At 38.1% G+C, this 12,382-nt stretch overlaps 1 protein-coding gene across 9 annotated transcripts in view; it reads left to right on the top strand.

Moving 5' to 3' along the window:
- Positions 1–12,382, top strand: part of LAMA4 (laminin subunit alpha 4) — a 209,616-nt gene that overhangs the window by 183,971 nt on the left and 13,263 nt on the right. For all 9 annotated transcript variants that reach the window (XM_054254353.2, XM_078369971.1, XM_054254352.2 and 6 more), the window contains 6 exons: positions 167–305; positions 767–904; positions 2,558–2,691; positions 3,593–3,757; positions 4,544–4,697; positions 11,873–12,060. In XM_054254353.2, coding sequence (XP_054110328.2) covers positions 167–305; positions 767–904; positions 2,558–2,691; positions 3,593–3,757; positions 4,544–4,697; positions 11,873–12,060 — 918 coding nt within the window. The remainder of the gene's footprint in view (positions 1–166; positions 306–766; positions 905–2,557; positions 2,692–3,592; positions 3,758–4,543; positions 4,698–11,872; positions 12,061–12,382) is intronic.

Raw genomic sequence — 12,382 nt, 5'->3', positions numbered from 1 at the left:
GGCACACATTAGACATTGCTATGTGCTTATCAGAGAAAGCATGAGAATATGAATGATTATAAAGCCATTATGAATGACTATAAATAAATGCAAATTCCATAGCCTGCATATGCATGGTAACATCATCATCATGGCTGTATCAGTGAAGGCTGACTTTCTTTTTCAGGACCCTAAGAGCACACCTTCCCCTAGATATCAACTTCAGAGGATGCATGAAGGGCTTCCAGTTCCAAAAGAAAGATTTCAATTTACTGGAGCAGACAGAAACCCTGGGAGTTGGTTATGGATGCCCAGAAGACTCTCTTGTAAGAACCACTCAGTCAACAGCTTTTTAATAGACACAATACTTACCACTCTCAAAAGCTGGAAAAGCTCTTTTCAGCTTCTCCATGATCCTAGGTACACCTTGGATTCCTTTCTGCCACCACTAGAAAGAAGAATCATTAAACTAGAAAGGCTCCTGTGTGTGAAGTTCCCCTGTGACTTGTTCTTTTGCTTCAGTTTTCCATGGGTGGGGCATCTAAAACCCAGAGAGGGTGCTCTAGTGTCATTGTTCACTCAGGTTGGAGGCAGTGGAGAAAATGAAACCCCATCTCTCAGAGGAGCTCCTGGTGTATGCCTGAATTCCAACATAAACCAGAAGTGGGGGGAAGAAAAGCTATTTGCATAGACACTAACAGGCAAGGCCCTCCATGTGTGAAAAGTTTATAGTTTAAAGCATTTGATAATGATCAGAAACACTATATTCACTTGTTTTGCCACACAGATATCTCGCAGAGCATATTTCAATGGGCAGAGCTTCATTGCTTCAACTCAGAAAATATCTTTCTTTGATGGCTTTGAAGGAGGTTTTAATTTCCGAACATTACAACCAAATGGGTTACTATTCTATTATGCTTCAGGGGTAAGTATCTGTTTTTCTCTGAGGAAACTTCTTTGTGTTTATTGTTTTGCCTATTAAAAATAATTTTTAATGCATGTTAAAAGTGATTTTCTATTTAGATTAATTTTGACTCACATGTAGATACACAGAATACCTCATTTCAAACACTTTACAAAATATTATATATATATTGTATATTAGGAGTTCCTAACCTGGAATTTATAGATCCACCCCCAAGGGTTCATAGATAGAAATCAGAGGAGTCTGTGGACTTAATGGGAAAAGATACATCTTTATTTTGTCTCACTGAAATTGATCATTTTCTTTGATTATGAATCTAGGCAACACACTACAGTAGTATTACAAGTACCTGTGACTTTGTCATTAATAGAAATCATAGATTTTTTTATTTCACATTACAATTGTCACAGAAATTTCAGAATGTAATTTTTACTCATTGCTACTTCTAAATTACTGTACTTATTAGAGCTGCTATGAGATCTTGTTATTTAATGCCTTAATAAAGAAGTTATAATATTCATAGATGATTATTTTAGTATTTTGAAAACTATATTTCAATATAATTGGTTTCCTTTGTATTATATGTTTTGTTTTATGCAATTAAAACATTTTGTGAAGGAGTCCCTATATGTTACCAAAATGCCAAAGGTAATTCTGGCACAAAAATTAAGAGTCCCTGTTTGTATGCTATTAACAAACACATTTGTGATTTAATTTATAAAAGAGTAAAAAGAACGTATACACTTCTCTTAGATTAGCTATAGAACATGTGAGCTCAGCTCATAAAGATATGTTATTTCAAGAATAAAATAAGGTCTGTACAGGATTGGTGCCCCTAAGATCCAACTGATGGGTCTGTGAAAAGGTCATCATCAGTACACACACTGATGTGCCAGGTCATCATTATAACTTCTAAAAGCAGCTTTCACTTTTCATGTATATTACCTGTATCTGACACATTTATATCCAATTTAATTGGAATCAGTAGAATCTGTGAGAATTTACCCAAAGTATTTTGTAGAACTTCTGACCCAAAACCTGCCTTGGACTACCCTGGTTAGTTAAATAATACTTTTTGCCTACAAAAAGTAGACTATTTTGAGGGCAGACTTTAGAAGTTGGTGCTCATATAAGGAAAGAGAAGCAAGATTAACATTTGCCAAATATTTTAAGACAAGCAATAAGCAAATTTAAAAAAAAGAACTAATTTGCTTTTAAAAATATCCCTTCTGCCTCTGTAGATGACAAAGTGAAAGATTTTTTAAAGCCAAACTAGCAAATTAACCCTTCCCTAGACATATAGCTACAGCCCCAAGGAGATCCAAATACTATCTTTTCAAGGGAATTAAAAGTGAGATTGAAAGTAGGAGAGCAACTGAGACTGGATTGACAACTCCCAGCATAACAATGTCACCAAAAATTTTCTGTTTGAAATATAGGAGATGCATTTTTCTATGGAAATGTGTCTAATTTTATAGGCAACATCAGTACAAGCAATAGGGTATTTTGGTAGCTATTTATAGAAATTATTTTACAAGCAAATTTCCTACACACGATATTGCCATTAAGCAATACCACTGAGTAAATGTTGAAAATGTTTTCGTCTTTTGGATCCCTAGATTCCCTACTTACATGCCTGTGCTTGCATTTCAGTCAGACGTGTTCTCCATCTCACTGGATAACGGTACTGTCGTCATGAATGTGAAGGGAATCAAAGTTCAGTCAGTAGATAAGCAGTACAATGATGGTCTGTCCCACTTCGTCATTACCTCTGTCTCCCCCACAAGGTACATATCCTCACTTCATATTCTTTCCAACATGTCTATTTGTGGGACGTGATTATGTCAAAAACTTCTATGAATAATAGGCTTTCCTATGCCTTTTCTAACGTTAAAACAAAAAAGCTGGAATGAAAAACTTACCTTCTTCAAAAAAGTACTGCTATTAGCTTCTGAGACATGTAAAATAAATCACTATGAAATTTCTTAAAAGAAATATAAGGGTTCATTTTCCTATAAACAATAGGTTATAATCGCCTTAGAGAAGTGCCTGCTAATCTCACCTACTGAACGGAGTGCAGTATTTTGCACATTGAAGGAGCTCAGTAAATATTGGTCTTGTTTAGACCTTGAATTAAACAATTGAGAATGCAACATGTATGGCCACATTTTAAAAGCTCAAACTTCATCTTTAAAATGATAATGCTGAATTTATTTTTTATAATAAGAAAGTTTTCTGGAATAAGAAATGAACCTTTGCTGCTATTCTCTGTCCACTTTTATGGACACAGAAAACATGAGTAGGCTTTTTCTGGACCCCACTTCCAGTAAGGATCAAAATAATCTAATGTGCTTTGCCGTGAAAATGGTCTTCCACAAATGTGATTAAGGATTACCATGAGGTATGCTGTTTTATCTACGCACACACACAAATAATGATGATGACTAGTCATCTGAATTTCTTGCTTTATGGGTTTAAATTCCAGTCTTGGTTTGAAAGATCTTTTCTGCATATAGGAATAGACAACCATTTTATCCTAGGCCTCATGAAGAGTTTGGCAACTCATTGTCTCTCCATTAACCAGATGTTCCATTTCAATTTCATGTGAAAACCTGCTTATCTAACCTAGAGTGGGTCAAGGTAAAATGCTAGCTCTGTGGTATGTAAAGAAGCCTTTTTCTTTTGCAGATATGAACTGATAGTAGATAAAAGCAGACTTGGGAGTAAGAATCCTACCAAAGGGAAAGTAGAACAGACACAACCAGGTGAAAAGAAGTTTTACTTCGGTGGCTCACCAATCAGTGCTCAGTATGCTAATTTCACTGGCTGCATAAGTAATGCCTATTTTACCAGGTATAATATTTTTATTATTAATGCATCTGCATGATTGATAAATAAAATCAAAACAACAGTGAAAATATTAAAACTGAGAACTGTGAAATGTATCTGAGGTATTAGGAGATAGCAATTAAAAGTTTGTGTGTGTTTGAGAAACTGTCATATTTGTGTTTCTGTGTAGGTTCTTTGCCCTTTAATTTCCATTCAACCTTGACTAAGTAAGCCTTCATTTCTTCGCCTACATAATGCAGATAATAATAGTGCATGCTGGGTAGGCTTGTCATGAGGGGTAAATGAGTAGATAAAGCACATAAAGTAACTTGTACAGTGTCTGACATACAGCAAGCTATAAATATTAGATGCAATTATTTTTGTACTTATCATTAATGGCAGAGTAACATACCCAGAGATTTAAGAAAGTCTTAATTTAATGCATGACTTTAAAGAAAGCTATTAATCTAGGTTCTTAACAAAGACAATAGGGGTGCCTTGAGTACAAGAAAAAGCAAGGGAGGAATTTAATGTAGAAGAAACAAGGGCAGTTCCAATCATCCAGAGTGTGTTGAGGGAAAAGTGTTCATTAGTATAAATGTGTGATGGCAGGCACATAGTTATTAACTGGTTGAATGTTAATTTAAAGGGTTCTGGTTAAGAGTGGTTGATGGGTAAGGACCAGACACACACACACACACACACACACACACACACACACACACACATTTTAATTGCCAAAGCTCTTCTTCATCATGTAATTCTGAACAATATTTTTAATATTTATTTTTTCCTCTGTTGCAAACACAGGGTGGATAGAGATGTGGAGGTTGAAGATTTCCAACGGTATACTGAAAAGGTCCACACTTCTCTTTTTGAGTGTCCCATTGAGTCTTCACCATTGTTTCTCCTCCATAAAAAAGGAAAAAATTTATCCAAGCCTAAAACAAGTCAGAATAAAAAGGTAAAAGATAACGCTGTTCTGACTTCCTAATTGACCTCATATTCCATGCACACAGTTCTAGACACTGCTGCTTTATACAATTTACTTGATACTTTGCAACTATGTACACAGGAAAGACGAGATTCTTGCAGTATCACATATTCCAGTTTACTAACTTTGTTGCATTAGTTCTTTATTTGTTATAGAAGCGTTTTTTTTTTTATTTTATTGACATGTAATAATGGTATAAATGTATGGGGTACAGAGTGATCTTTTAATACATGTATGTGACGTGCAATGATCAAATCAGAGTAATAGCATGTCTATTTATCTCAAATGCTTATTACTTCTTCATGTTGGGAACATTGGAAATCATCTCTTCTGGCTATTTGAAAATACACAATAAATTATTGTTAACTATAGTCACTCTACCATACTATAGAGACACAGAACATTTTCCTCCTATCTAGCTGTAATTTTGTATACATTAACCAATCTCAGCCGATCCTCCTCCTGCCTCTGCCCTTCCCAGCCTCTGATAACCACAGTTCCATTCTCCTGTGAACTCAACATTTTTAGCTCCCACTTATGAGAACATACAGTATTTGTCTTTCTGTGCCTGCCTTATTTCACTTAACATAATGTCCTCCAGGCTCATCCATGTTTGTTGCATCAATTCTTGCCCAATGAACAATTTGAATCAGCTGTTTATTTATACTTCCAACTACTTTTCCTCACAATGGTTAAAATGTTCCTATGCTTAACAGTTTGTATAAATAATACATATTATTTAGTACTATAATTCTCTAGTATCATTTGCTTTTGTGTAACAATTTCAGGCTTTTGTCCCAATCATGGAAATTGTTCAAGTTTCTGATCTTACCCTGGCTTTTCCCCCTCCTTCCTGGACCTGCACTTCAACTCACATGCACAGTTGGTCTGTGACATCAGCTAAAGCTACTCCATTGTCAAAATCTTGAGTTCTAAAATTCCATCCAGACTACTATTCTTTCTCATTCATTTACTTCCACTGTGCACATTATTTGCCTTCATTACAAGAGAAACTGTTAATCCCTTCTCATTCTTTCAGTTTAACCCTCCCCACGTCTTTCATGATCCAGTTTTAAGAGTGCACTCAGGTGTCAGTGTTCCCGTCCTGGCCCATCCCATCAGCATCTTTCATCTCTCACCTCCCAGCAGGTCGCCTTGCTTCTAGCTTGTTTCCTGACAGCGTATTCTCAACCCAACAGCCAGATCCTTATAAATATAAATCATATCATCCCATTACTGTGCTTGAAGTGGCCCCCCGACTACACTCAGAGTAAAAACCCAAGGCACCACAATTCATAAGAGGCCCTATGTGATCCACCCCCCTTTCCCCTTTCCCTGAGTTTGTCTCCTCCTACTTGCCCACCTCCCTCACTCTTCTCCCCATACCGGCCTCCTGACTATTCCTAGAATGGACCACTGGAACTCCTGCCTTAGGTTCTTTATTCAAGCTTCCCTTCAACTTGGATCACTCTTCTCCCAAATATCTGCACAGACAACTTCTCCTCCTTCTACAATTGCTCAACTCTCATCTGTTCAATGACCTACATCGACCTCCTATTGAATACTGCAGCCTGCCTCCTACCTCCCACCAGTAATGCCACTCTTTTGCCTCTTTCTATTCTTTTTTCATAGTACTTACATTTTATTAGTATGCTTTTTTTATTATGTTTATTATTTACTATCTGTCCCCTCTACTAAAATGCAAGCTCACTCGTTTTGTTCTCTGATGTATCATAAGGGCCCAGAACAAAGCATAAAACAGGTGTCCAACAAATACACAACTATCTGCATCATAGGGTTGTAACAAAAACTAAATGAGTTAATGCATGAAATGAAATGCACTTAGCACAGTGCAAGGCATATGGTGAAAATTCAGTGAAAATTAGTTGTTATATCTCTGTAGAACCCTGTGAGTATTCTGAAGGATTGGTTCCTAAAAGTGCAATTGCTTGGCTCAAGGGAATATGCACTTTCACTATTAAGACAATACCCATTTACACTCCCGCAAACGGCGTTTAAAGAACATTTTGTCCCACACTATTGTCAACAACAAATATAATCAAATTTCTATAATTTTGCCAATCTGATGGACAAATTGAGGTTTCAGTTTGCATTTCCCTGAATGCCAGTGAGGTTGAACACCTTTTCTGGGGAAGAACTGAGTGCCTTCCAAGGTGGCTTCTGGACCATCAGCAAGAGGGAAGTGTCTCCACCAGCTTCTCTATTCTGATGGTTTTTCACTGACCATTATATGTTGACACTTTCCATATATTTGAGCATATGTGGACCACTTTTTTCAATCCCCTTGAAATTTCTCCTTTGTTCATACATGACTGCTTTATCAATGTTAGCAAAATAATCTTATGTGTGTATAATTAAAGCTTAGTCGTTTCTTAGGATCCCTTCCTGAATTTGACATGGAGGACAGATAATTTCACTGATTCTCATGAAGGATTTTGCTTAAAGATACTATGAAGGAGTTTTCAGAGTATACTATGAAATTCTAATCGAGTCTTGCTGCTACCGTCATACATTGATGCTAAAAGATTTACCCTGAAAAGTTTTTATCTGGCACTTGAACACTGGGCAGCAGGTCATAGGCAGCAGGTTAACATTAGAGGCTGATGAGGGACATCGACCTTCTAAAGCAAACACAGTCACACCTTTAAATGAACACAGTTTTCGAAGTTGCCTATTAAATGTAGTTTTCCAACAAACGTTCAGTCTCAAGGTTATAATGAACAGCCCAACTTTTAACACAAACTTTTCCATATTATAGGAAACTTGTTAACCTTTATGGTAAATCATGTTAGACAGAAACTCAACTTTGTAATAACAAGATACAGAATCACCATAGATTTCAATTATATTTTATGGTAACTAGAATGCCAACATTTGCTAATCCTTTCTTATATTGACCCTTGTTTCAATAGCTTCACAAATAGCTACCAAGAAAAATATATGGCATCTGCTCTAAATTTTGATCAAGGCTGCATCAAAGCAATTGGGATTGTAATAATTTATTTTCACAATCACTTCCTCATATCCCATTTTATCACTTAATATATTCATTTGACCATTAATAGACTTTCAGTTGCTTCCAGTTTTCTCCTTTTACAGGTAAAGATTTTTGTACATAAATCTTTGAGTAAACTGCTGAATAAATCTTTAAGATAGATTTCTAGAGACAGAATTGCTAGATCAAGGCAAATAGCTTTCCAAAAAGGTAATGTTGATTTATATTTCCCTATGGTATTTGTGAATACCTGTCTTATCACCTATGTTCCAGCCTTAATTTTTTTTTTTTTTTTTTTGAGACAAAGTCTCACTCTGTCACTAGGCTGGAGTGCAGTGGCGCGACCTCAACTCCCTGCAACCTTTGCCTCCCAGGTTCAAGCAATTCCCCTACCTCAGCCTCCTGAGTAGCTGGGACTACTGGAGCACGCCACCACGCCCAACTAATTTTTGTATTTTTAGTAGAGACGGGGTTTCACCATGTTGGCCAGGATGGTCTTGATCTCTTGACCTCATGATCTGCCCACCTCAGCCTCCCAAAGTGCTGGGATTATAGGCGTGAGCCGCCATGCCCGGCCCCAGCCTTAAATTTTTTTAAACAATTTTTATGTTTCAAACTTAAATGAGAAAAGTTTCTTATTTGGTGTTTAATAATGAACATTTCATGCATTTTAACAGACCTCATTCTAGGGTATCTGGCAAACCACTCTCTTCTCTGAGAACCCAGAAAGCAGGCCCTGTGTTTTAGATGTATGACCTCACTTCTCTGGATATAGATCACTGGACCAGGGTAGATCACATGCACTAAGCTGGGCTATCAGATTCTCTTCCTTGGAAACTTAGAACCCAGAGAGACGAGCCTGAGCTGGTTATTGAATAGAAAACATGTAAACTTAAGGGCTCTATGTTAATTATACACAGAGGGGAAAAACGCTGCTTTATAGAGTGACAGGCAGAAAGCTAAACTGCTGAGAAAGAAAAATGAAAAGAGATGCTCTGAGAAACCAGAAACCTCCACAAAGGGAGTGTCCTGATTCTTTCTAGCTTTCCAATTGATTCCAGCCCCTGCTGGGACACCAGAATACTATCTTCTCTTAGATTGTTTAGGATACCCCCATATCCTTATAACACATTGCTGTCCTTTTCTTCAGTAGCTCAGCTAGCTTGGCTGTTATCTAACACAAAAGAATCTTTCTAAATTGAACTGGTCCTATCAGTGGGATTGCAACTAATAGGCCCACAGAGAAAACAAAATATTATACTGGTAAAGCCAAAGTCTGGTGGAGTTCAGTGAGAATCTCCATACATATACCCATGTTAGGATAATAAACTGAGTCTCTGTGTTTTGTGGTATAAAGTAATTAAGTTATAACTTGGCTATTTTATCATTATTAAGAGTGTGAGTTTAGAAGAATTAGCCTATTTGGTTGCCATATATAGATACCAGAGTTTATTGACTTTTTGCAGCAGATGAGAGATGGAGCCTCCATAGTCATGTATTCCCACATTGAAGCAGTGTAAGGCAAGACTGGTAAATTGAGATTGTTCTGTTTCAAATAACCTTGTGCCTCACTGAGCACCTAGGGCTAAGTGGATGCACTGACTAAGAAAGCATAAGATCTTTTCCATCCAAACAGAGAGAACAGGAAGCAGCCAGAGTTGGGAAAGTCGCCTACCCTCACTCACTCTGTTCTCTCACCCTCACTCCAGGCCCTGTGCAAAGTATTTCCAGCTGGGCCCTTCACTGAGAGAAAGATGATCATATCTCCCATCATAAAGCATATTACTGGCCAGGCGCGGTGGCTCAAGCCTGTAATCCCAGCACTTTGGGAGGCCGAGACGGGTGGATCACGAGGTCGAGAGATCGAGACCATCCTGGTCAACATGGTGAAACCCCGTCTCTACTAAAAATACAAAAAATTAGCTGGGCATGGTGGCGCGTGCCTGTAATCCCAGCTACTCGGGAGGCTGAGGCAGAATTGCCTGAATCCAGGAGGCAGAGGTTGCAGTGAACCGAGATCGCGCCATTGCACGCCAGCCAGGGTAACAAGAGCAAAACTCCGTCTCAAAAAAAAAAAATAACAATAATAATAATAATAAAGCATATTATTCCACTGGGATTGAAACAGAGCATGGGTTTGGGGAAATTTTCCTACGACATTAAAGAATCTGGCAGCCCTACTCCAGCCCATTCGGCCCACCTACAGCTTGAAGCTATGGCCATTATTTGTGTGTGAGATCCTAGACCAAAAAGTATTGGAAGCTGGGTATATTTCTTCCATCCAAGAGAGAAACCTTGATTCTGTGGCAGTAAAACTCAGGTTATGAGTCCTGACAACTGCATAAAGAAGTGATGAGGGAATGGTGGAACCAGGTGGGCTTTCCTTTAGGACATGAGAGTTACAAGCTCCCATCTCCTCCAACCTAACCACCACTGTGAGAGTCTCCACTGCCAAAATCCAACTGCACTAGCTGCTGCCCTGAGAGCAGGACACTGGCACAGCTGGTCTGTCCTTTAATTAACCTGCCCTCTGCCCAAAATCACGTCTAGATTTTGAGAGTAATTCTGAGATTTAGCTAAAACACTATTTTTTTGGTAGGTCTTATCTTTTGCCTGCATGAGATTAAGGGTTTTCTTGTCCATCTGTTCCAATCTGCTTTATATCTTCTAGAAATTCCACATGATTTGGTTCTGCCAGTAGAAACCCTCCTAGATTTCCAGGACTGCTGTGGGTTTATTTTTATGCATATAGTTCTGACATTTCAATGAATCAGGGGGCGGGAGGAACTAAAGGTGTGCGTTCATTCAGTAATCCTGAACCAGAACTCTGCTGTGCCTCAGGCCTTCCTTGTTGCAAGCTATCTTGCTAGGTGGGTCAGAGCAGGCCACTCCCTCCCTGCTTTCAAAACCTGTGTGGCTCCTCGTCACCCAAAAAAACAAAACCTCCAGCAAGTCATCTAAGGTCCTATCTGGCACTGACCTGTTTTCCAATTTGCTATTATAACTGTTTCCCCAAATTAATTTTCAGCTCCTTAAAAAACAGGGATCATTTCTCACTTTCTATTCCGCACTACATGCCACCCACAGGAGGCATGTATAAACACTGATTTCCTTCCCATTTACTTCTACCCATTCAATAGTCACCAAACATTTGCTTGAATACGTGACTAAATACTTGAATTTATTTGCATTTACTTTTATTTTGCTTCAGAAATTAAAACTAAATAATCATTAAATGTTAGCCTATACTTGCACAACTCTAAATTTTAGAATCGGTCATGCAGTTTTAAGAGCACAATGTGTTTAAAAATTGTTCTATATCCTGTCACATAAAAGTCCGTTACATAGCCTATCACCAAAAATATCCTTAAGTATTTTGAAGATATTGCTATGTTAACATTTTACACAGCATGCATAAGAATCTGTGTTAATATCGTTGTTTTTTTTTTTTTTTTTTTTTTTGAGACGGAGTTTCGCTCTTGTTACCCAGGCTGGAGTACAATGGCACGATCTTGGTTCACCACAAACTCTGCCTTCTGGGTTCAAGCAATTCTCCTGCCTCAGCCTCCCAAGTAGCTGGGACTACAGGCGCGCACCACCATGCCCAGCTAATTTTTGCATTTTTAGTAGAGACAGGGTTTCACCTTGTTGACCAGGATGGTCTCGATCTGTTGACCTCGTGATCCACCCACCTCGGCCTCCCAAAGTGCTGGAATTATAGGCGTGAGCCACCGCGCCCAGACTAATATTGTTTCTTGTATAAGGACTTTGTTAATTTATTCAGGGTCACTTTAATTGCCAACTTTGCCAATTTTCACTATTGTTTAAGATGTGCGCTTAATTTAAATGATAGAGCAGTTATCTCTATAAGTTGAGTTTAACTTTGCTTTACTACCATGCAGAAGAATTTGGGGTTCGTTAACATGCTATGTTGATGTTACTGCTGCAGCTACTGCTGTCATTTGCTCATAGTGGTAGAGGTAGGGAAGGGGGGGGCCTAATATCCCATGAATGGAAAACATGCAAATAATATACAATTTTTTAATCCTTATTAATGATGAGGACATCATAAGTTATTTTTTGCTGCTAGTATGTCACTTTCATCCCCTAATTTGGTTTACTTTTATAGGGAGGGAAAAGTAAAGATGCACCTTCATGGGATCCTGTTGGCCTGAAATTCCCAGAGCAGAATACTCCAAGAAACTCTCATTGCCACCTTTCCAACAGCCCTAGAGCAATAGAGCACGCCTATCAATATGGAGGAACAGCCAACAGCCGCCAAGAGTTTGAGCACTTAAAAGAAGATTTTGGTGCAAAGTAAATTAACACACTATACTTCTAGACTCTTAATGACATGGCTGGGCTCCATCTTTTTTTGCCACATGTCCTCTTTTTTTCCTATCTTTCTTTTCTGTGCCACCTTAATCCTATTATGTTATCATCAAAATAAATATGAAATAGTACATGATTTATGCTTTCCAAAGAATTATATTCTCTTTGACTTCCTAAATGTAAGGTTCATAAAACTTCATTCTTCCAGGAGTTTACTGTGTTTGATCAAAAAGAAAAGACAAGGAGAGGAAGGTGGAGCAAGTTTCGAATGACTGGTCATCTAACCTTGATATCATCCTCCCTCTCC

The sequence above is a fragment of the Callithrix jacchus genome, chromosome 4 (assembly GCF_049354715.1).
Source record: "Callithrix jacchus isolate 240 chromosome 4, calJac240_pri, whole genome shotgun sequence".
Taxonomy (NCBI): domain Eukaryota; kingdom Metazoa; phylum Chordata; class Mammalia; order Primates; family Cebidae; genus Callithrix; species Callithrix jacchus.
The sequence above is the reverse complement of the archived record's forward strand: the minus strand, read 5'-3'. Positions and strand labels throughout refer to the sequence as shown.